The sequence below is a fragment of the Passer montanus genome, unplaced genomic scaffold (assembly GCF_014805655.1).
Source record: "Passer montanus isolate IOZ18808 unplaced genomic scaffold, ASM1480565v1 scaffold19, whole genome shotgun sequence".
In the NCBI taxonomy this organism is placed as follows: domain Eukaryota; kingdom Metazoa; phylum Chordata; class Aves; order Passeriformes; family Passeridae; genus Passer; species Passer montanus.
In genome coordinates, this window is record NW_024366480.1 from 513506 (window position 1) to 539986 (window position 26481).

Here is a 26481-nt window from a genome sequence, read left to right on the forward strand (position 1 = left end):
ATCATCTGAGTAATACCATTTGACTCAGTGGCACTTCTGGCAGGGAACAGTTAAGCTAGAGTCTAAATCTTTGGCAGGATGAGGAAGCCACTGCAGAATATGTGTGCTGTTCACTTTAACACACTCTATAGCCCTGCCAGCTGTATCTGGAACACAGCCAATCCTTAAGTGATATTCCTCAACTACTTTAAAAAAAAAATCCCAATTCCAGAATGAAACAAAGACCTAAATCCAAAACAGTATTTTACGGAAATCAGACTTTTAATCAGTATCAAGTGGCTTTAGAAAATATTCCTGCGTTAGCTCCATGTTTCCTCTTTTTGCTGGTTTTCATTGTTTTGGAGGGTTGTTTGCTGCTCGCTTTTTTGGGGTTTTTTTTGTGTAGGCATATACTGGCAAATGTGGCAAGAGTGCCACAATTGTTCTTTGAGATTGAAATCAAAGGTACATGGCATTCTCAATTCATACTGATTAAACACACAGACTAAACCAGGTAATTACAGATACATGTGTTAGGGACTTTTTTTTTCATTCATAAAATTGTTCCCATCTTTAAAAACACTTTTTAAAAAAAGGTGGAATTACCAACACACAGAAACAGATGTTTCTGGTAGTTAAATGTCAGGAATTCAGACTCCTTGTCTGAACCAGGCATCACCTGGTTTTGATTCAGTAGTCATTGTTTCAGCTTCATTTGCTTACACTCTGTCCAGTGCCAGACAGGTAAATTCACCTTTGGAAAAGAATACCTATGCTATTTGCAAACACCTTTTCTTTAAACAACCTGTCAGTTACCTGTCAGTAATTTAGACCACCATAAATGGCCATGTACACACATAGATGTATTTATGCGTACACCAAAATGACCTGATATTTTTGCATTAACATTTTGTATTAGCATTTCATTCTGCTAACAAGAAAGACAACTAAATGTGATGTACCTGGATTTTATTATTATAATATTTATTTATTATATATTATATTCATATATTTATATTTTGTATTTTATATGTATCTGTATTTTATTTATTTTATATTCTTTAGTATATATTCTATGTCTATATTACAATATTTCTTTATTTCTTTCATATTAATGAAAGTTTCATTTTGACAGCTTCACGCTTGCTTGTATTGTGATCAGTAAACATGGTGTAATTCTGCTCCAGTTATACTTGCACAGTTTCCACATATTGCCATGCCTGCTGATCTCCCAGCTATTTGCTTCCAACTAAATTGCCAGCCATGGGTTTGGTCCATATTTCCCTCTATTTCCTTATCTGAAAACAAAAGCACGTGTACAAACATCCTCGTGTAGAATTTTCAAAAAAAACCACCTTCCTCCCACGTGGAATAATGCTGAAGCCAGCCATCAAATGCCCAGGTGCAGGAATTCCTGACTTGTGCAGATCTGTTTGCAGCACTGAAGTTCATGCTTTAATTGTGCAGGAATTACTACGAGGGTGTCAAACTTATTCAAGTATCCATTTAGTTAATATAGGCCAGCATCTGAAGAAGCTTCACTTGGCTTCCCTTTTTGAGGAGCACATCTGACTCCAGATGTGACCAGAGCCACCACAGAGTATTTCGGTATCTTACCACATGATCCATATTGATGTCAGGAGACAGTAGTTTAATTCTAACAGCATTGTTTCAACTTTCTTATTAAAAGAGACATCAGTTAACTATCAGAATGCACAGAACATGAAAATTGATACATAGGTGCAAGATTTTAATGAAGTGGGGAAGTACCAAGCTGGCTCCTTACATGATTACTTAATACGTCCTACATTGTTTGGTATGTGATTTTGTTCACTGGACATATTATTTCTAATTTAACAGGTCATTACAACTTTAGTGTAATTGTGGGAATAAAACCACATAAAATACAAGAATTTCAAAACAAATTCTACATCTCACATTTATACAGCAACTTACTGCATTTAAAAATTACTTCAGTGCAAATTAACATAAAAAAACCACACACATCACAGGGAGCTTGTACTGAGACAGCAGCTGGATTTGATGTGCAGAACTCCCTGTCCCACACAGCCCTCACCATTGTGACTATTCCTTGCTCTTTCCCATGTGCAAGTAATGAAAAAGAGCAGCAAAGATCAGGCTCGGGCACCACAAGCTTTGGAAACAAATGCTTTCTGTTCACAGTGCTCGCTGATAGCCACACATTCTACCAAAGAAAAGCCAGCTAATAGCCTGGGCTGTGCTTCCTATGCCCCTGCTGCTCATGTCTTTCCAGCAGATGCAGCTACCACAGACAAAGCTTGACCTCACTATGGGATTGAACACAGGGTATCTTCCTTCCTGGGATAATCTAGCAGGTACCCTCGCTGAGGTGTGTGCACGGCATCTCGGACAACAGATGGCCACTGTGTCATGTTGGTGACGAGATGGCAATCTTCATACAAGGGCATATGGCCACAACTACAGACTGCCTTACACCTGATTTAAGACTATCTCCTGTCACTGGCAAGATCCAGCTGGGAGGTTGAGATGATGCACTTCAAATAGAGAAAATCAAGCAAGAAAGAACCTGAAGAAAGTCAGCCAGATTAATCAGAAGTCAGACAAACATAAGCTGTGAGAAGAGACTGAACGAACTCAGACTCTTAAATATGAGATGGTAGCCTAAAAGGAGCAGTAGCTCCTTCACATCACTGCAGCTGTAGCTCCTACACATCACTGCAGTGAACGTGTACATCCATCTCTACATGGACTAGCAGAACTAACAGGATCAAAATTCTGTTAAAAACAGCAGCAAATTGCCTAGAGATATTGGAGAATCCCCATCATTAAAGTACAGGAAAAGCAGGGGGAATGGTACAGCTAGAGTTGATCATGGATTTAAAAAAGGGAGAAGCCAATCTCTCAAAGCCTCTGCTGGTCTATATATTCTGTCTTTAGGTACTGACCTACTACACTGCACTTCCAGCTCATGCTCTGTAGAGTTCCAGATACAGCTAAAACTATGAGGAGGACTGACCTGCAGTTTAACTCTGCACTGATTTGCCTGTGAAACAGTGAGGTTATACAAAAAGCTAGATTCTCAGACTACGTAATTCAATTTAACTTCACTACCTTGAAAATGGATTAATTCAATGAAATTGAGCTAAATTACACCAGATGGGAATCTCACTCCGAATTTATGCCACTGATCATATTTCATCCTCCTCTTTCAACTGACAAGGAACATCAGTCTTAGGTCAGAGCCTTATCTTAGGTCAAGCTCTCAATTCTCATGCACTTAAGCTTCCATCTTCAAACACTCCTGTTTGCTCTCATCAAAATTCTTAAAAACAAAAGGTCTCCATTTCTGTGTTCTCCAGTACCAAAACACACTTGTCAGTAATTTTGCCCATCAAAATTGTTGCTTTCATCTATGAAATATTCAACCAGAATTGAGTATTTGCTTTCCTCTGACACTCCAGCTGACACTCAGTATAGAGCTTGCTTAAATAAATAAAAAAATTCTCTTTGTTCTGTCATCTTTGAGAAACTCTGGATTTCCCCAGTTTACCATGTAAGGAATCATGGCTGGTATGAAGAATCCAGATTTTTCCCAGTTCTGCAATGCCCATGACATTCAAAACTCTACCACTGCTAACCACAAGAAAAGGAGCATCTAGAAAGCACTGAAACCACAGGGGCATAAATGAGAACTGTATGACCTGCTGAATAGCAATGCAAAAATCCAGCAAAGTTGTTTATGAGAATTTTATACAAGAATCATTAGAAACAGAAATATATTGGTACTTTGGAAATTCCCACACTGTGTCAAAATGCCATTCAAACTTTTAGATGTTTCTAGTAAAGTCACACCTATCATGGAACACTCCAGGCTTGCCCAAGCCCCTGTTTATTGAGTGAAATACATGAACTTTCATACAAGTCAGTGTGAGTAGCTAAATCCTGCAAACAGAAGTGTGGAGCAGCCCACAGAAGAGCTGTGCAAGCTGGCGAGCCAGGCTTAGCTTAGCAGTCTGGGGCAGTGCCAATGCTCACATCACATCTGGACTGATCCTGTGCAGAACACATGGCTCTGGTGCCTCTGTACTACCCACCACTGCAGGGGATGATGTGCTGCTTTCCAAGAGATGCTCTGCCAAAAAATTAAACATTAGCTGACATAGGTATTAAACTTAATACCAGCCTGAAAACTAGGCTTGCCTGAATCACACCATCTGATGCTCAGAGTCAGGTTTGCTGGCATGGTCCTGGTCTCAATGGATCGGTCAGCAGAGATTGAACCCAGCTGTCTTCAAAATGTCAGGTGTGATATTCACATACAACATGAACTGCTGCAATATAAACAAGCCCTAACATTACACATCTCCTAAAAGCAGTGTTGGACCAGTTACATACTTGTTTTATCTGAGCAGATGTCAGCATCTGCTTTAAGTAGAGAGAACTGAAACATTTGTGTTCCTTCCCTGTCCCCAGCCCCCAACCTACTCAAAACTGAGGGATAACACTGAGTGTCAGATTTTTCAGTGGCATTTTATACCAAACCAGAAAGACAGATGTTTTGATGATCCCACCCCCCGCTTACAATCTGGGCAGTCAGTCTCTTTGCTAAACTGTTCACCCTCACTATTAAAATTGATTTGCAAAGCAGCACATTGCAGCCAAAGCAAGCACAACGGTCATTACAGAGTAGGCTGCTCACACATGTTTCCGTACTTAGCCAAGCCAGCTACTGATGAATGGGTCATTTTTCGTCAAGCAACTGTAAGGAACTGGTAAAGAAATAATTCGTGGCTCAGAACAGCCATGCTGACAGGTAGGCTTTGTCCTGGTCCTTTTGCTTTCCAGCAGCAGTCTGCTCAGTCAGCTGGTCCTCAACCAATTTCAGTAACAGAAAAGCATGAACATTAGCTGGTCAGTTGCAAGGTCTTATGTTAAGAAACTATGAAAATGTTTAGAAAGTAAATGCATGGACACTGAAGCAGTGGAAGTGCTAGTTAAACCATGCTGAACAACTCTAAGATAAGTAAAGAACAATAGTTCAACAAAGGAGCTCAAGTCAGAGTCAGAAATTCTACCTATGCTATGTAATGTGGTCATTCTCAAAACCTTGCAGACCACTTCTCAAAAGTCGAGATGCTTCTGAGTATTACACCTCCCCTATTAGTCTTGTTACTGTCTTGTGCTCCCTTAATTTTGGAATTTTTATTTCATCATCTTAATATGCTCAACCTTACTTTTTTTCTTGAAGACAATTTTGCACTCAGAGATCCTACTTTTTCTGGGTTTAAGACAAAGCAAAACAGAATACTGAAAAAAACCATGCAAAATCAGGAAGAAACCCAACCCAACACAGAAATCAGCAACACCAACAAAAAATATCAAAAATCCAATCTACTTTTCTTTGTGAGGTCTCTGAAAGGTCTTGGATGAGGAGGCTGCATTATAATAATCACAAAACTCCTAAGTCTTGGTACTAATTATCACTTTGAGAACTGCAGGAGACTGCAATAAAAAATCAAACCACAAAATTTACCACCAGAACAGCTTCAAGAAGCCTCAGCTAGGTCCAGGCTGCATTTTACTGAATAACAAATCAAGGGAGAAACCTTGCCAATAGACAGGGAGTGGCTATATCAGTAGAAAATTGTATCTGATACATTACAAATCTGGCATCAAATTCTCATCTCCATTCATAGTTACAACAGCCAAAAGAACTAATGACACCCACTAGAGAAATATAGTCTGTCTGGAGGTTATATAGCAGCCTATAGTGAGCTTTCTTGCATGACTTGGAGCAATGTCCCAGCTGGGATAAGGAATGAGGAGAGGTGCTCAGCATTTCCCCTGGATCTGCAAAACTTCAGAGGCTGCACTGGAACAGTCTCAGATTTGAAACTAGAAATATTCTAGCTCTAGAAATTTTACTCCAGTGCCTTAAGTGCACAGGAATCTGTGCTGCTGTAAGTGTTCTGCTGAAAGCTGTAAACAGAGAATTTATGTACACTTAGAACCTAGACAAATGAGGAGCAATGTCCACAGAGACATTCAAGAGATAATTAATACCAAAACAAATGTGGAGTTTTATTCCTCAAACCTGAAAAACACAGTCTCATCTCTGAAAAAACACTTTTCAAACACAGGCAAACTGATCTTCCATCCCCAAAGATGAAGGAAAAGTCCAGTCCATTCTTACAGAAGTCACCCTCAAAGGAATCCAAACCAGCCTGAGTTAACAGGTAACTGTGAGTAGCATTGCTCTAAGTGTTTGGAGTTTGTCACAATTAGAAGCTGAAGAGGAACTGCTTATAAATCTAACTCAATAAGCATTGCCACCATCTCCCTTCACAGTTAATCAATCACCTGCAAACGCAAACTGTCAAACTTGATTTCTGTCTGACGGCTTACTAAAATTTGTGCCTCAAAACAACCACCCTGATGACCACAGGGGTGAAAGTTGCAGGATCAGGACACTAGACCTCATTTCTAGGTCCAGGAGGCTTGTAACCTCCCTGAGGACACACAGCCCCGAGAACATCTATAACCTGAACAGGCACATTTCATTAGAATGCAATTAAAAGAATTGTTTGCCCCAAGTCCTGTTCCCAAGAAGTGAAAAACCTTATAATCAGTTCTGCTGCAGAAGAAGTAAAGATGTTGTTACATGGCTTTTTCCAGAGCTTTAACTGCTCAGAAGTTAATCACAGCACACAAACTCTCTACACATTCCTTTGGATACACATTTGCTTGTGGAAAAATGGGCTGTATGTACTAGCACATAAGTACTTCCTCTGTCTTGCTCACGCTATATCAGTGCACTAAATAGATTTAATTTGCTGTTTCCTCCAAAGGTATTTACCTTTGTAATTTTTGTTTTAACAATAGGAGTCTCTTGTATATATACACACACAAAATGAAAGCTCTTTAATGACGCTATGTCAGAAAAATGCCCTTACTATGAACAGTACAGGAAAATGTCCTTGAGTATCTTAGATACAAAAGTCCAATAAATTGAATTTATGTCTCATTTAATCTACAATGGAACAGCTAGTACTTAAAGGGTACATACACTTCCCCTAGTCCCTTTCTTCCTGAGAAACTTTCAGATGCTGAAAATCAATTCCTTTTGTCTCCTTGTTATTCATCTGCTACACATTAAGGAGAAACTCTGGGCATTCAGTGATCCCACAATGGTCTTTCATCTCCAGAGAAGCCTGGTATGAATTAAAAACTTACGCTCCCTCAAATTACAGATGCATACTGCAGCATGCCACTGACTTATGTGCTGGTGATTTCTGCCAGTGTTCTCAGCATGCTGAAGGTAGCTCATCCGCATCTCTCAGCTTAAGTGACTCTTCTACAACACTGCCCATCCAGCCCATGCAAAGTGTTCAGACATGAGCATACACAAATATATGTCCCCATGTAACAGGGACTGTCACCGACTCTTCCCCAACTCCCTGATGTTTAGAAGTTATTTTTTAAAGTGTGCTACAGTCAAGATTTTAATATACAAACTGTAAATACTTTATGAAGGTAATATTCTTTCATTTCAGTGGTCTTGAGAAATGGAGATTATATACAAATAACTTCCAACTGACAAAATTTCCTTGTCATGTCTGTTTTTAAGGGCAGTTTTAACTTGGGACTCTTTTTTTAACAAGCATAAAATTTAATTGCTATCTATACTGATGCAGCACTGGTCAAACACACACTGCTCTTTCACTCCCAGCTTCCACACAGTCATGGTGTCAGATGTCCCATATCACAACAATTCAAGGTTTTCATTCTCAGGTTTGAAAGTACATCAAGGCTTAACATACTTAATCTTGTTTTACTCTTTTATCTCTCAGTCTATTTTTTGTTCTACCAAATGCTCTTTGCCCATTCCTTAACTCTGAAATATTCCCTGCAGTCAAAGTAATACATTCAAAATAAGGAAACACTTGCAAATTTACATTCACATTCTGTCCTACAGGAACCATCATCTTTTGCTAATTGTTTCTACATCCAACGCTTTTCCCAGACAAGTTTTTAGACACCTTGCTCTACAATCTCTATCAGGAATAATTTCTTTGTTTAAATTAGATTTCAGTGTCAAATGTTTTCCACTGAGCATCTCTTTATCTATTCAGTATGGTAGTTTGAAGAGCTTTAAAATGAAACTACTGAAAAGTCAAATTAGAACATTATATGTAACCCTGAGCAGCAGTTAAAAGGCAAGAACAGAGCTCAAGTTCGTTAGCTATTTTGGGCTCAGATTACAACACAGCCAAGAGAACGTGGAACTTGGTGTATGCCTGACATACACATCCAGAACAGCTGCGCAGAGAGTTAACAGTGGGCTCTGATGCCCTGTGTCACACAGGCAGAAGCCAGCCCAGACACACCTTCGGTTTGTAGGCACAGCCTGCTCAGCAAGGCCCTTACCTCACTCGAATCCTCCTGCTGGTTGATGACAGCCAGGGCGTCCTCTGCCGCCTGGCGCTTGGCTTCGGCAACAGTGCGCTCCATCTTGGCCCGCTCTGAAGTGATCATGTCGTGAGCCTTCCGCTCGGCCTCCGACACCGCCTTCTGCAGCTCGGCCATCGCCTGGCGCTTCACTTCATTGACAGCTTCCTCTGCAATCAGGGAGAAACCCGCGTCAGCACAGCACATCTGCACGCGCCTTCCTGGCACCTGCACCACTGCTGTTATCGTTACGTTGAGACTGCTTTGAATTATAACCACAGTCATCATTCTGAGTAGGACACAGAGGAACCTGGTTCCTCAAGAATCCTCAAGAAGCACTGAGGTGCTTCTCTTCTTCCCCATCATCAAAGTCTCTACCACTAGTAATGATTCTTGCAATTTTGATTCTCAGGCAGTACTTATTTAGGTACAGTAATTTCAGATTCCTGGTCCATTTTATTTGCACTCTTTTTGAACATGGAAAAATTAGTTTTGCAGCACAACAGATATATGCATATACCTGACAATAACTATTATTTAGGACATATTACAGACTTTTTTAAAAAATGTATTTTTAAGCTCAGGGAAGTTAAGACAGGATTTATGATCGATGACAATTTTTCCCCCATATGTTAAAAAATAAATACATGAAGTTAAAAAAAAAAAAGAGTTTATTCAAAATTTTAAATCACTGGTCTAGTATCTTTTCTTGGACATACTGTTTTATGAGAAAAAATGTTTATCAACATTCATTTGACCTCCTGATCTGTCCTTCAAATCTGTGTTTATACTTGAAGACTTGACTTCCTGGCTCTTCTAAGCTCTTGAGCACACCCTACCCAGTGAGACTTTGGAGCACAATTAACACTGAGCAGGGGGACCCTGCTTCATTAAACTCAAACCTTCATGCTTCTTGTACAACAACTATGGTAGCATGAGTCCTTTCTTTGGCACATACTAGTGTCATATCTTTTATTCCAGAAAACATGGATTGTCTCAAATCAGTTATTTGGCTTTTGATGCAGGAGAGTACAAAGATTTTACTAATGAACAGTCTTTTAATTGACAACTAAAACAAGTAGTTTCTTTTTTTTTTTAATTAACTGCTCTAATTAACAAGGAAACCATCCTCCCCCTGAATTAGTTTATCTAATTTTCATCTTTATTCAAAGCAAAATGACAATGATTAATTGAAAATTTAATAAGCAGTAATTATTAACTTGGCAAACCTAGTACCAATTAACACTCTATTAAAACTAATTATGACATGTTTCATTCAAGTGTTTGCACTTAATTGTTTCATGCACTTAAAACCCACCTTAATTAAATGTTCTGTTTAATTAAAGCCACAGATTTCTATTAAAAATATTTTACTGGAGATTAAAATCTAAGTATTAGAAACGGTGATATGTGTTTGAGTTTTAGTGTGTGTACTCCTGTGCACGAACATGCAGACATAACTCTGATGTACATAACTCAATCACTCTCCTGAGTTACATCTGATAGCTCTGCACATGTTATTTTAAAATAATGTCTATTTGAAGTCTCCATTTTCAGTTATTAAGCAAATTACAATAAAGTCTTAACTTTAGGCCTTGTACTGACTAAAACTCAACTAAAATGAAAGAAGAGCTCTCTTGAGGAGCATGTGAGAATGCTACATATGCGCATATCTGCAAGAGATGTTTTAGCTGAAGTTTTCAAGGGGGTGGGGAGGGATTTAGAGATAAAACTTATGCCTTTATTTTTATGAGGCTGAAAATATGCCCTTATATTACCCTACCATAAATGTTGTTTAGGGAAAGCCTCAGGAGAGGAAAAAATCATACCCTTCAACCATACGGCCAAGGCTTAATTTCCTTTGAATATTCAAGGTGAATTAAAATTCTATCTAAGTGGCAATACAGGACAATAATTTTTGCTTACGATCAAAGCTACAGCTAGTCTAATTGTATATGCAAATCAGGCAATTTATATTTAAATTATGCATTCCTATTCTAGTCCCACAGGCACACGGAGATCAGCAAAGGGAATTGGTAGGACATTTGCAAGGTGCTTGAATATTTATTACCAACTGTAACCATTCACTGATCATGAGAAAAGAAATATACACAGGCAAACATACAGATGCAATTTTATTACCATTTTCAGAAAAATGAGGCAACTTAAATACAGGCGTTTCATGTCTATGAACTGCAGTTACTGACAAAGTGGATTTCGTTAAGAAACTCTGCTTTCTTGCTGATATTTGCTACTAATAGAATGATCTTTGAATGACATGATGCACTTTTATTACATTATATAAATTTAGTTTTACAGTTAGGTGTTTGTACTGTTTAGAAATGCCAGTTTCTTATAATAAACAGAAGCAAAATGCTCCAACATTTTTACATGGACTTCTAATTGCAGTTTTTCATCCCAGATAATCTACTTCTTTTCAGTCCAAATATAGAAATTGAAAATTACATTGTATCTTCTACATTGCATAAGTTTTTTGCAATACTTCTTGCATGCTCTTGCATGAAGATGCCTGAAATTGCTTATGAGGCCATATGCCTGACTGATATTTTTTGACTGGCTTAAACTATGGATTGGATTTTAATATTTCCATTAACTTTGATGACAGAATTTGTATTGTTCTATATTAAGTGTGAAAATAAATAAGTTAAAATATGTCAGGTCACAATGCACCATCATTATTTCAATATATTACAAACTCATGAACACATAAATAACCAGACAAAATTTTGTATCATTGATTTTCTTCACAGCTTCCCAAACTAAATACTACCGATGTTTTATAGGTATGGAATATTTATAGGCATAGATATTTTATAGGGAAGCTTCATGTTTATGATATGGGTGACAGCAAAGGAGATTTTTATTTGCTTTGACAATGCTGAGCTATGAAGACCAAGAAAGACCAGCACCCTTCCTTTCCCTGTGCTTCCAGAGAAAGGAAGAGTGATTTGATTCTAGTATCAGAGGGCAGAAATCTGTAAGTTTTTAAAACCTAGCATCTAAGATGCGTGTACCTGCATCCTCTGCCTTCCCAGCAATGCTAAGCATTCTCGGCACAAATTCACTGTCATTTTAGGAATGCAACTGAAATCCTCCTTCCCTCTGAGCAGCATTAACACACAGAGAAGCTCCAGGAAGCAAACAGCTTGTGTGGAATAGGCATTACTCAGCATGGTCTGAAGTCCTTGGAGCAGACTTAAGAAAGGTACTTATCTTTCACCCAAAATGATGATTCACCAGCCAGCTCCTGGTCACCTCCCTCACCTCATCAACACATTGTCCACATGATGAGAAAAGAAAGGTGGTGGGCAGATGTGCAGTCCTGTGCCACCACAACATTTTGGATCATCTCGTTCTCAGGCTGACCCTGGCAAGGGTTGCCATTGGCAGTTGGTGACAAAGAGTTATCCCAGCATTATATCCCAAAATGCATCATCTGTCTCAGGACAATCTCTGTACAATGTGCAGGACCCTTATTGCCTTTGTAGAGACAAAGAATGGTCATCTCACTCCTCTTCTGTAACTCCAGAGCTTTCAGCTGGACTGCCATGGGCATTGGGCCTGGCTAAGTGACAGTTTCTACACGACACAGAAGAAGCTATTGCAGCAGCCCACAAGGGAAGTCTGTACTCCCAGAGAGAAAGTCATCCAACCTGTGATCTCACTGAACCTCATTACCTGTTTCCCTCCCTCTTGACTACTGAGGAACACCAAGAACTTGTCTTGGACACTTCATCCATAAGTGTCCTTAATACAATGAGGTGAATCAGGGCACTGATGACTGCTTTCTTCTGGTGTGTGAAACTGAAGTGGGCTTACACAGCTTTAACTCATGAGGTACTGCATAATATGTCCTTGCACCAGCAGCTACAAAAGCACATGCCTAACTTGGTATGTTTCAAGAATTAAACTGGAGTCTACCAATTTCCAAAAGTTTAAAGTGAATTCCTTCTCTACATGCTGTTTTTATGCCACATTCTTTCAGTATAATGGATTCAGCATTCCAAACAGAATTTCATACTTGATTCAGCTCTCTGCACATTGTTCTTTACAGACATTTGACACAAGAAGAGATCCACACTGAACCAAAAGAAATAACCTCTGAGGGATTTGTAGTCTTCTAGACTGGGAATTGCTGCCCACCCAGGAAACCATGGAGTATCTCAAATGGCATCAGAGGCCTATTCTCAAAGAGCTGAATTGCACCTTTACTGCCTTCATCATGAAACTGTGGACACCTCCAGTTTGAGATCACCCTCCTAAAAATGCAGGACCATGGTTTATGAAAGCAGTATGCTTTCTAATGTTTGACTAGGCTTAGTAACAGATACAGGTACACATCCTGCAGAGTCACACTTCTTTTATTCTCCAACTGACATGCACAATCACTTGATTTAAACACATATCAGCCTGAAAATAAGAGACTGGAAACAGGACCAAAGGAAAAACTTTGTTTCAAAGGAACTGACGACATAGATGTTCACGAGACGACATCACAGGTCCTGTACACTACCATTCGTGAATACATGCAGTGTGAATGCACATCCAACTTCCTAACTCAAGCCAAAAGCTTCAACTAACTTGTGTTAATTACGAAGAAACTTTTTTCTTCTATTGTATTGAATCCATGAGTCATAAATAACCTGATGCCAAATGACATCAAACCCTAGATTTTGCAAGAGGACTGAAGTTTTTGAAATTTAACAGAATAATGCTCCTCATAGTGAAATTTCCTGGGATTGCATATATTTTTGTATTTTTCACTTACAATGTTAACATAAATATGGCAATATGAAAATATTCTTGGGCACTGAGTTACAAAGGCTACACTTTCCTTGGACAAAACCAGGAACATGTACACAGTTTTGCTGTATTTCACAGAAAATGCAATAGTTCTAGAAACATTAACATATTGAAAAATGTAGACTTTACACGATAAACCCACATTACACACAAAACACAACTCCTTGTCTGATGCAACAAGACAACAGCATAACATTTTACCTGTATGCTGTGTATCTAGTTTAAAATACACTGGAAAGCAGCAAGCATTTACAGGAGATTTGATCAGAAAGCATCAAAACTGCTGCATATTTGCCATTTAATGATTAACTGCTGCTCAGACAGCTGCTGCAGACTTCATGGTTATACAGGTGTTCAAAAGCAGGGGGGTGTGTTTGGGTGTATAAATAGCTCCTCGACTATCTCAAAGGAGTTCAAGAGCTGCCTTCTGGCCCCTCTGAAAACAAGGAAGCTCTGATGTCAGTGTCAGAAGAGCAAAGGTTTAGCTCCAGCACCAGAGTGGGATCCTTGCCAGGAAACTCCTGTGCTCAGGCAGAGTTTCAGCCTTAAGAAAACTTTGCACAACCACAACGTCTGCCCAGGGTGCTTTCCAGGCACAGGCAGATGCTGTCAATGCCCTGCAAACAGCCAGAGCAGCTGCAGAGATGTGAACTTGCTGACTTCATTGCACACTCTGCAGGTTTATGAGCACAGGCTTCACTGGGGGCTGACAGGCACAAAATCTTTTTTAAATTAAGAATGGTTACTTTGCATAGTTGAAGTCTTTTTTTTAACAGGTGTACTTGGGTTTTTTTCCTCTCCTTTGGGAATTCTTACTTTAACTAGGTAAGAACTCTGAAGCTTAAAAAAAACCACCCACACTAACCTCTTTTTTTTTTAAATTGCTTACAGACAAACTTTTAACATATCAAGTTTCAGCCTGAAACCATTAGAAGCCCTGAAAATAGGGGTCCATATTGGAAGTACTGATATTTCCCTAACTATAGCAGCAGATGCTTCTATTATAAAATTATTTAATGTCCTGATCAGTTCCAGTTTAAGATTATTAAACACAATTTCTTCTTGTTACTAGTAAGCCCTTCCCCCGCCTCCCAATTCCTCACATCAGTGCATTAACAACTGCACACAGCTGCCAGACAACTAAGCTGGTGTTTTTAAACATTTCTTACCAGCTTTCTTCCAGATCTCCTCTGGCACATATCCAGACGCAGGCCTGTGAAGGAATTCCCGATGAGATTCTGCAGGAGGAGGGGGTGAATAGGGGGAAAAAAAGAGCATCATAAGCAATGCTGGCTTGTTGAGAACAAGGCTTAGAGAAAAATACATTTTCTCTTTAATTATAGCTCAGACAAAGAAATCAAGTAAAGCTTTTCTCTCCTCAAAACAAAATGGATGCTATGGCTGTAGCTCATGAATGTCACATAGATCAGATCAATTCTTATGATTTGAATGCCTTATCTTAAGCCAAGTTAAGATGTTAATTTTATTTTTATTTTACAGTGCTTTGAGTCAACTCTATATGACAGTATTCACACTTTTAAGGGAGGCGCTTTGCAAGACAAACTGAGGGAGTGACATGCTTTGTCCTTTCTCATTGTATTTATGAAAAGGAAAAAGAAAGGGCATCAGTGCAGTTCTGGTACTTCTGCTCTGTGCAAAATAATGAGTACTTATGAGCACAGATAAAAGTCAAGATGTCATTCCAGTGATCAAATAAGCTGTCCACAGAAAAGCAAAGGGGTGTTTCTCTAAGTTCAGAGCTATGCTTTCCTGTATCTGAGCCCATGTTGGTAACTGCAGCTAAAAGAGTTTGAAAAACAGAACCTTTAACTTTAGGTTAAGGCCCTAAATACAGGCTGCCGACCAACCTCACTGGAGCTGAAGCTCGTAATTCACCCATATATTTCAATCACATTTTGACAGCTCTTTCCCCTTCTTCTCTTTTTTTTTTTTTTAAAAAAAAAGGTTTAACCTTTAGGCCTGGGCCTAAGAGTTTTGAAATCAGCAAGATCCCTTTCACAGGGAATTCAAAGACCTAAGATCAGACGACACAAAAAGAAAATTCACTTTGGCGTGAAATTTAGCATATAAGTCCTCAGCAGATGAAATTGAAATTGCTCCTTTCAAATACAATTTAAAAACTGATTAACTATTATTCAAAGTAATAGAGGACAAAATGAAAAAACTACAACCAAACACATAAAACTAAGTTCACTGCCATGATTAATATTGCCTGTTTGTCAGAAATCAATTGCCTTAAGAAAATAACTTGATTTGTTACATTACAGACAGGTTTGAATGTTTTTGGAGAAACAAATACCTGAAATCAAATACCTGTTTGATGTCTGGGATTGAAATATAACAAGAGTATACTTGCCATTCTTTGAATACTAATTATGTATTCATTTTTATATCTTAGGAGCTTTTATTCACTTATTTATTCCCTAACTTGGTCCAAAAAGCAGTATTTTTAAGAAAAAGTGAAACATCAGGTTTTGCAAATAATTTCTTACACCACTACATGTATCCATACAGTACTGCTTATGTACAGTAGCCCACATAAATGCTTTTAAAAGATGGCAATATTGCAGGCAGCTAATAAAGGTGGAAATGACAGGAGCTTTTTCAACAGAAAGTAGGGAATCCCTGTGCACTGTTTCACAGATGTAGTTTCTAGCATGAAAATCTGCAGACAGTGACTGGGAGTACATCTTCCCATCTGAAAGGCAGCTGAGTGGATTTACTCAGCTCTTCTGTTTGTCACTGAAGTATGGGACAACAATTTAAAATAGATTTTTGTCAGCAGACTTTCACACTTCTCAAGCATAAAATAATAGGACTCTGTGTGTGTAGATTTTGCAAAACAGCTATTTATATTGGTTTAATCAACTTGATAGAGGATTTCAGACCTGATACCAAAAATGGGAAAATTCTCAGTATGGCTTGGCTTGCATGATTCTGGAGATGACAAACAGCCTTGCGTACAGTTTTTACCCCTTAAAAGCTTTTAGACTTATAGGCACAGTGTCAGTTCTGTTAGGGGGACAGAGGCAACAGCAGAAAATACTGTTTGAAGGCTCAAGAAAAATAAAGGCAAAAAATTAAACCACTCTTATTTGCTCTTCATGGAATACCTGCAGGAACAGACCCAACCAGGCTCCAAATGTGGCAAAACAAGGGGTTTGTTGCATTCATGCCTTTACTTTGTATTGAGTTTTCCTGTCTGCTATTTAAGGTACCATCCAATGCAAGGGAAACAACCTTGATTTAAGTCTATGGGTCTTAGTTTGGTAAAAAAAAAAAAAAAAGACAGTGAGATGTGTAACTGATTTCTTGGTACACATGACTTTCCAAAAATGGAATTCAATGACATAAATGACCAGATTGCCAGATAATTGTTAAAATTTCCAAAACATAAACATCAATCAAGCTCTTATTCCAACCACAAATTATTTACATGAGGAATGAGATCCTCTGCAAGAAGACTTAAATCAAGAGCTTATGAGAGACTTTCCCATAGTTTGGAATGGTGCACAAAAAAGACAAGAAGCACTTATGAAGATAATAAAAACCATATATTCCAAGCCAGAAAAATTTTAGTAACATGGCTATTGTTTAGTCAGTGGTGATGAGTCTGTGAAAACAATCTTCTTTCTAAGGCTAAACTACAGGAAATGACCAGAGGATATAAATCTTACATATGAGTGTTTTTAAGGTAAGGAGTCCTTCAGTTTAAGAATCACAAAAATTGCTCATTGAAACTGAAGGACAAAAGATCTTAACTTGGACATCTAGCAACCAAAAAACCAAGATTAACAAACTGAGTGAAGTTCCTACAATACTAAATTCAAAAGCAACTGCAAAAAGCCATAATGAGGACAACACATAATATTAAATAACTAACTGCAGCACCTAGAAGTAAAAGTAAATGTTGCCTAGAAGAAAACCGAATGAAATCAGACAACAATAAGAATAATCTGAAGTGATAAAGCAGATCATTCAGAGAAGGATATTGGAAAAGGCTTTACATGTCAGACATTATAACAAAGGTTTTTTAATGGTGAAATGCAAAAATATCATTATGCACAACAACAGTATGTACACTACTGAATTTACTTGAAATTTACGGCAAGGCATGAAAGCATGTGTTGGTAATTAGTCCAGTTCCAACTGAACAAAAGGAAAAAGATGAACAAGAAAAATAAAAACCATATCTATATGAAAATAGTCTGTACTTGTCTGTAAGTGCTTAAATGAGGTAAAAACAAAAGAGACTTTTGATATCAAAAATGGTATTGGAATTTTCTATTGTAACGCACACGTGAAATAAACTTGTGAAATAGTAAAAAAATTGTTGGAGTGGGAAAAGAATACACTTGAAGAAAACAAAAAAATTGCATTGGTTTCAGCTCTCATATTCGACTGAAAAAATTTGGCGGCTTTAAGATAAAGAGAAAAGGTGCTGAAATAGAGTGACTTGCAGAGATGTGGAGAATTGTGAGAGCAGCCATAAATATGGATCTGAGAAGTGAAACTGAGATGAAACGCTAGGACCAAATAATTTATATGAACTCTTATGTGATCATAAGGCTCAACCCCAACAAAACAGAATAGAAAGACTTAGAAGGAAAAGAAATGTTCAGTAATCTGAAAGAGTCTAATTCACATTTGGAAAGAAGGACAGAAGGCAAGTTGGCAAAACAAAAGAATTGAGGTTTTTTTCACTGGACACTGACATGCAAGTATTAAGAAATTGAGATGAACAGCTGATGTTTTGATGATCTTTTAGAATTTACTGCATTCATGAAAATACTGGCAGTGATAATAATACCCTGCATGCTGTACTGAATATTGAGGCTCAAAAATAATAAAAGCTACACATAAGCAGCCCTGAACAAATTAAATATATATGCCTTTTTATGTATTTATGTGGTTTCCATATTTCATATGCAAGTTCTGCTTCATTCTATCCTATAATAAATGCAACACCATTAGTGGGACACAGAAAACAAACAAAAAAATTTCAGAGCTACAAATATAAAATATTCACTGCCTTGTTTGTAAGAGTCAAGTTCAAAAATGTGCCAGTTCCACATAATGAAAAATAGAAACAGAGATTTGAAGGTGGGTATTACTGAATGAGACTACCTTGCAAACCTGGTCGCGGGGCAAGTGTTCCCACTATTTTTAAATATATCTTTGCCCTTGTTTGCCCTCTAATACATTTTTGTGGCTATTTCAAGGCTACCCCTTGAAAGTGTGTTTAAAATATAGTTGTTGTGTTCTCATTGTGAAAGAAAAAGAAAAGAAAAGCCACGTAGGTACTGTATTACTGAATCATCCTCAAGCAGAGGCCACGTCAGAACTGAGCACTGAGAACACACACATGCAATGTTTCTGCAGTTGGAGCCCTACCTAACAGCATGCAGTGCACTAAGCCACAATCTAGCCCAAGCCTCCCATGCAGAGAGTGGATTAAGAGCAATACTTAATGTCATCAGTGACCAGTATCACAGAGGCTTTACATTCCAGAATTACAAGTTATGAATGTTACTGTGGTAGTCACAGCATTACGGTTTGCTCATGTTGAGAATATCATGCATATCACAGCACTGCTGATTATCTGCAAATGGCAAAGGAACAGGTTTATCATCACAGCATGAATGCGTTGGCAGGACTGCTCTGGCTAACACTGAAAACATGATGGTGAACAGCTTTAGAAAAAATAAAATGGGTGTGAAAGGGTTAACATTTAAAAATGTATTAAGAAATGGCTAACCTATGTGTTTTTGACAAATTCATACACTTCTGAGAATCCTGGTTTCCTGAGGCAAATCCTGCAGGTATTGCACTCTTCAGTTGGAGATTTCAAACTCTATTTTGTAAGATTTTCATTCAGATAAATTCAACACAAAATATCAACACTGCTGCAGACCTTCTGATGTGTGCCTGCTCCACTTATCTAGAGCCACAGCTGCACTCAGTATGGTTATAGATCTTGTTTATAACCCATGATGCTGAAGAACCCTCATCTTTAATTTATCCCACTGTGTGTATTTCAGTATACAGTGTCTGATATGGGTAATTATTCACTATTAGGATGAAAGTTGCAGTCCTGCTGCAGTATGTAGTACTGAAATTCTTCAGCAGAAATGGAGGAGTCAGATGATGTATTATTCACTTCACAGACCATCACAGTTAATCAAATGAATATATATAAAGTCTGAGTCATTTTTAGACTTTCATAAACATGTATTATTCAGACTGAAAAGACCCTCTTACCTTCAGCACATTCTTGGATAATAATGGGAGCCTGTAACCTGTTGTAGCTGGCTAATGTGTGTATTGGATTACATTGCATTAAAATGAATGATCAAGTATTTAATTTAATTTTTTAATTAAAAATATCAACAGAAAAATATTGATCAGATATTGTAAACTTCCAGGCTCAACATGATTTACAGGGATGTCAAATTCAAAGAAGCAGAAAAATCTTTGGCAGGAAAAAAGTCTACTGGTTCAAAATGACAACCAGAATTTTCTTCAATTACTTTAAAACTCAAACTATCCATGCTAGATCTCAGCTGAGAGATTTTCAGCAAGACCTATCTATGAAGACTGTGGCATGTTTGTAACAAGAAGTTATCACTTCAGTGATGATATTTGAATCGTAAAGAAAAAGAAACAAAGGCACAGATAATGTAGCCATATGGCCCCCTTATTTTTCTCTCTTGCTAGTGGAGATGACAGGATGGATTTAAAGGCTGGATTACCTTGTTGGAAAAAAAAAGGTACAAAGGGAATTCATAGACATTTAGAATCTCTGTAGCAAATCCCCCAATATTTACATGCTGCAGTACTTTAATTAAAATATTGGAGCAATTTTTCAATCCCTTTTCCCCCACTTCAAAACTAAAATAAAAAGCCCTAAAGCACCTTAAGGCTCACAGACACTGCTTTAGTTTTGTTATACCACTGAATGTTAGAGGTTTTCATTTTGTTAACTAGATTAATACCAGATTTGAGGAAATATCAGGATTAGCTTTCCATAGACTCCAAAGCAGGTATTTTCTCCCTATCATGTCAGACATAAAACCACTTCTTACCAATATTTACAGCTGACATGGATGCTACATCACTGAAGCAATCCAAGCTTCATGTTTGTGAGTCTCAGAAGTATTTTTTCAACCAAATAGCCAAACTGGACATGTTAAAATTGAATGGACTCCAACCAGTTCATTTGTCTCCACAGTACTGCAGAGCTGACCAATGTGTCCAATGACAAAGACTGTGCTGCATAATTATCTTTTTAGCCAGAAGACGTTGCTGTTTCCAAGAATTCACCTTGACATATACACAAACAAATGCTAATATAGGGATCTCACTGTATGCTTGATGTTCATTTTATCTTATGTACCTGCTGTTGTGGTGATGACTATTTTTCTTGGACTGTAATATTATCTATAAAGTTTTGATGAGTTCCAGTTTTCTTGGAGAAGTATAAACACTCAAGTTACCTTTCATTTTTTTCTACCTACAAAATACACAAGCACCATGGCCTATCTCTTTTTGCATCACAGCTTCACTAGAGAAGTGAGCCACTGCTTTAGATCTATTCACAAGTGTTCTTCCTGAAGTTGCAGATGTGACTGATGTTTCAGATGCCGTATTTATGACTCTTTCTTTACATTACATTTAGCACTGTTCATACAAGCCATTACCTGAATACTTTCTGAGAAGGGCTCCTCTAGGGACTAGACTTATTAGTGAACTATGGAAGCATTTCCATAACCCTTCCTTCCAGTGATTGGAGCACATTTATAGAGCTATTGACTCAGGTAATTTGACACACACACAAAAAAAAAATTTGTTTGTTATCAAGAAGCACTAAATATTACTATCACTGTATCACTAGTAATTTACTAAGAGAATGATGGAGATGGGATTAGATTTTTAGATTTTTTTCTGGTTTTCAATTTTCAATTACATAAATTTTTGACTTAGTAAGTTATTTAAGAATAGGCAAAAGGAAAACACAGTTAAAATATGGTTGCAAAATAACACACATTCTACTAATTCTATTCTGTAAGTCTACTAATGAACACAGTTTATTATGATTTTGAGTAGATGGCATTGGATACAGACAATTTATTTTTTTATAAGACAATATCACACAAGCAAGCATAGTCTCCTGACATCTTCAAAAGAGCAAGAACAATAAAAAGGTATCACTGAGATGTTTCTGTACCAGATCTGCCATGAAAGTTAGGAGATAGGGTAGAAAAAGGCCAAAATACTAGTAGCTCACAGAAAGCCCCCAAATCAAAAACTTGTATAGACCAGAGTCCTGTTAGAGTAGTTGTGTGAGGTGCTGTGTGAGAGTGACTGTGACGATCTGCAGGGGGAGAGCCCAACTCTTTGGTCTGGTCCTTGTAAGGCAACTGCAGCCCACCCAGCTCAAGCTCTGCTGCCTGAGCCAAGGCCTGCACAGCTCCATAGAACTACACAACAAAGAGTCCTCACATACACCTGCACAAGCTGCAGTGATGGACACAGACCTAGGAGGATGCATAACTGTGAGCATTCCAGATCTTGTTCCTTTCTTAAACAGAAACCCAGTACACCTAAGAAATTCCTACATATTTACAACTCCATTTCCTTAGAAAGACAACTTCCAAGTTGTCTTTCTTCCAAGTTAAGTAATTTGATTTAAGAAGGTGAAAGCTCTCTGTTTCAAATTGCAAACAATCCAGGAGCACCTACATATTTTTTTAAACAAAAAGGAAAGAGAAGGAGTCAGAAGGGGCAGAGAGTCAGTGCACATCTCACTGCTCTGCCATCCCTACACAGTCTGTCCTCTCACCCCACCCTCTCAGACTTTGCTGAATGGAAAGAAAATTACCAAGCATCACCCAAAAAACCTCAAGCCATTCTACCCAGAAACACCATTATTAGGGCATAAGAGTTATAATGAATTCAGTAGTGATCAGAGAGGAATCATCACTATAACAGAAGAATCAGTTCAAATGCAAACGTCATCTATCACTTAGCAGGGCTTAGAGAATCAGCACACGATTTTCAATGTGGATACTGTACCTAACGAAACTGGATCTGGATTCACTGGACTCTGCTGTCTGGAATGACTACTGCTGCTGTTTCCGCCTTTTTTTAAATCCTCCGCATCACTGTACCGCCGTATCCAGTAATTCAGCTCCTCGCGGTCTGCTTCCTGACATCGCCGTAGGACAGTGAGAGATCGCCTGGTTTTTTCCACCATGTCCATTATACAGTTCAACAACTGTTCACAGCAGTGGAGGGAGCACAGAAACAAAGAGGAACTTTTTATTCATGGAGTTACATAATAATAAAGAAAACGTCAATGTACCAAGTACATGGGTTTTAATAATGAAGGAGTCCCTCTCTGTTAACCCCAACTACAGCTGAAAAATGCTAGACTTGTTTTAGAGAATGACAATCCCTCCCTTTTTAACTGGTGATCCTAAACTATACAGATAGGGACTTACAGGAAAAAGAGCAAAGACAAGGAAAAAACAACTGAACAGGCTGTAGCCCTTCCACTAGTATTACACGGCACCACAGAGGACACAAGATGTGGTCCAGAACTGATACCTACAAATTTTACAAGAGCTAATAAATTCAGGAACAAATACAAGCCCCAGATCCAGCATTTATAGAGAAAGTTCATTCCTCTTTTGGCAGACTGTAATAATTAGGCTAATGCAGGAGACACTTATCAACAAGGCCTGGTATGAACTATCTAATGGGGAACATCAAGCCCTCTGATTTAATAAGCAAAGCTTTCAAAACCTGTCCTGGAATTCAGAGAGGTTTTAAAATAGAAATTTTAAATTCCTATCTTAGAAGGCCTCTGTTCAGACAATTATACATAAATGGATATTTAGCCCTTACATGGTCAAGATGTTTCCACTCTTCTGCCCATTCTCTGTCTGTTAGCCTGTGATCAATCATTTCTTCTTGACGCGTGCCATGCAACCCTGCCAAAGAGGAGCAAATTATGTTTACAACATTGGAAGTCCTCTATGGGGAAAAAAAAAAAAGGCAGAAAAAAAAGAGCCTATAGACAAAACCATCATATGTTACCTGTTCTAGCATCAGGAATATCACCACAAAAAAAAAAAAAAAAAAAAAAAAAAAAAAGAAGAAAAAAAAAAGCTTAAAAAAACCTTTGCTCTAAGTTCCCTTTAGTACTTTTCCTCGCACAAGATGTTACTGTTTTGTCCAATTTAATGTCTTCAATTCTGTACGTTCTATACATTGCAAGATGATGCTTCAAAAATGGACATAGCTCTCTCTGACTATGTATAATTATTATATACATAAATATAACAATACAATAGATAATTTTTCATTTGCACCACTTGAAGTCAGCAAGGCAATTATTTGGTAACTCAGTGCATATAATACTAGCTATACTTCAGAGAGCTGAAAAAATATTAGTATAAACTCAGTGTTATTTCACTAAATACAGTAATTACTGCCATGTCAACAGAGCGTCATTAAGGGTTCATCCCTCCCCAGATGTTTAAACAACATGTGGTTAAAATGTAGCACATATATCAGAGCAGCTGACAACAAGATACAACCAAGCCAGTATTTATTATCAACACTCAAGGGGAACCAACACTTGTTCTTTGCTTAGCCTCCTCTATACAGATGCTGAATATTTGCAAGTGTTCCTCTTTTACTGAAGATTTGTTTAAAACAAGGAAGAACCATAAGTGCAGATGTGAAGCAAAATCCAAGAGCATCAGGCATCCCATTAAACCAAACCATGCTGCGCGGGGTGTGGCTGGTACTTTTGCTGTTCACATCCTCCATGCTCTGGACACGTCACACACAAAACACTTCTCTGAAAGGCAACAACTTTCTTCTGCTCTAAGCTGAAATCAAGCTATTTTGATGTTGCTATCATCACAAATCACAAATCTGACATTAGCAGAAAGATAAAAGGCTCTACCTATCCTTGCCTGCCATACACCAGGGTGTCCATGTCACCCATGCAGCTTTGAAAACACGGGTTCCTGCCATTTCTGACCTGCTTACTTAGAGACAAAATTCAATCCACTTTTACAACTACAGATCTGAAATATGGCAATTAGAAGCAGCTGGATGGACAAACAGCCATAAAGGCTATATCTGAACTGCTGATAAAAAATAGTCCTGTTCACAAAATAGAGTTACAAGGGAAACAGAAACCTAAAAAAACAATGCAGAAAATCAACGTGCCTTACCCATAGGTCTGTTTCTGTCCCTGAGGTCCCTGTGATTGGGGTGTCTGTATGAGTCCCTGTAGTGGTGGGCAATGGCCATATCATCCAAACGATAATGCTGAGGTGGAGGTGGGGTGGGATGAGGCAGACCATTGGGCTGATAAGATAAGCCATTATTTGGACTGTACCGCTGGCCTGGGCTAATAGTGCAGGGCCGCTTGCTTGGATGCTCTGAGTGCAAAGGCTCTCTGTCAAAGCCATTTTCTTTGGTTCTGAAAAACAAAGCAAAGGAACTTTAATTCACTTAGTGAATAGAGCTTGGGAACATACACCCCCACCTACACATGCAGCTTCAGGAACTAAAAATTGTTCTTCACTTTGCTCCAAATGTGTGGTGTTGCAGAACATTTCATAACACTGCTGATTCAAAACATACAAAGGACTCATTCACCTTGTCTAACCATCCCTGTAATTTGAGAAATACTATCAGGGTGAGCCTTCTGACACAGCCACCTAACGAGGGGCTGGAGAGCAAGCAGTCTTTGCTGAGATCACAGACTGATGGGGTAGACACATGTGCATTTGCAGAGGTGAAACCATCAACTGATACATGAAACTAGGCACCAAGAAATTTCTGCTTTCAGCAGTGCTATAACTTATAGTCATTAGGAGAAATCTGCCATTCAAGAAATGGATTTTTTTTAAAGAGGATACCATAGTGAATGGCAGTGTGCTGAAGCTCAGCATACCATGAGCTCCCATCAAGATCAGTGTCACACAGAGACTTTGGGGAAGAATCGACTCTAAATGATGAGAAATGCATCCTTCAGAGATTTTTGCACCATCTGAGCAAAGGTGCTGTGACTATCATTAATTTGCAGGAAGATGTGGTTAGACTCAAGTCCTCAGTAACGTTCAGGATTTCCCACTCCATTACTCTTAGACAGGGGTTTTATGCTTAGGCAACTTGGAAGAGCTACTGAGGAGAAGGACAAAGTGTTTTTATGTTCTAGTTACTCTTCAATTAAATTCATAATCAGCTATTTCCAAAGAACTCTACTTGACACCTCTGCCTGAGAACCTTGAACTCACTCTGAACTAATTCTCCATTAAAAATCCCACCAAAAAAATTTAAGAAAAGCTAACCAAAAAAACCCACAAACCAAACAAACAAACAAAAAAAACACCCTACAGTTACTTCAACAGGTTTACAACCCTTTTGGGGAAGTTTCATTTCACTGAAATGTTTGTGGTTTTTTAAATAATAATGAATAAAGAAAACCTACAAAATATTAGTCTTGATCAGCAAGTTTTTTAGATATAAATATTGCAAACTGAGGTTTCAATCCAAAATGTTTATTAAACCTGTTATATTCCAGTTTGGTTTTTTTATAAAAGGACTTTATCCTCTGGAAGAAAGGGGTGGCATAATGTATAATTCCTAGTAATAACACAATTTTTTGACACTGACAGAAGGGTAAATTTGAGCAAATTTTCTTGTTTGCCTATTGTTAAAACCAATTGCTCTACAACAAACCTTCCCCCAGAAACCAATCAACCACCCTCAAGGGAATGTCTGAGGGGAAACAGTGTATTAATTGTCACCCCTCAACAGGTTCCCATTTAAGGCCAATGAAAGGAAGGATGAAATCAAATAATTGCCAGTATCCTCTGAGAGAGAGAATCAAACTAAGATCTTGTAACTAGCAACCAGAAATTAAAAGATGGGCTGCATTGTTTTCAGAAGGAGTGAAGCAATTTCTCAGAGATCTCACCAAAATCACTAATGCCAGAGAAGCTGCAGGTATATATATATTTTACTAAACTGTAATTTGGCAAAAAGGGAAGAATCTTTCACCAGCACAACAGGACATCTCATTTTGGGTAGATATAAAAGGCATTCTTTGTTAAACTGGAGCATGTACCTTGTTCCAAAAGAAATGCAGCATGGCTGTGAAAACTCCTAACCAAGAAA

At 38.2% G+C, this 26481-nt stretch overlaps 1 protein-coding gene across 4 annotated transcripts in view; it reads right to left on the bottom strand.

The window, feature by feature from the left end:
• Window positions 1–26481, bottom strand: part of RUNX1T1 (RUNX1 partner transcriptional co-repressor 1) — a 115232-nt gene that overhangs the window by 4566 nt on the left and 84185 nt on the right. For all 4 annotated transcript variants that reach the window (XM_039706175.1, XM_039706176.1, XM_039706178.1 and 1 more), the window contains 5 exons: window positions 24528–24778; window positions 23185–23270; window positions 22351–22552; window positions 14424–14492; window positions 8410–8600 (listed from right to left, as the gene is read on the bottom strand). In XM_039706175.1, coding sequence (XP_039562109.1) covers window positions 8410–8600; window positions 14424–14492; window positions 22351–22552; window positions 23185–23270; window positions 24528–24778 — 799 coding nt within the window. The remainder of the gene's footprint in view (window positions 1–8409; window positions 8601–14423; window positions 14493–22350; window positions 22553–23184; window positions 23271–24527; window positions 24779–26481) is intronic.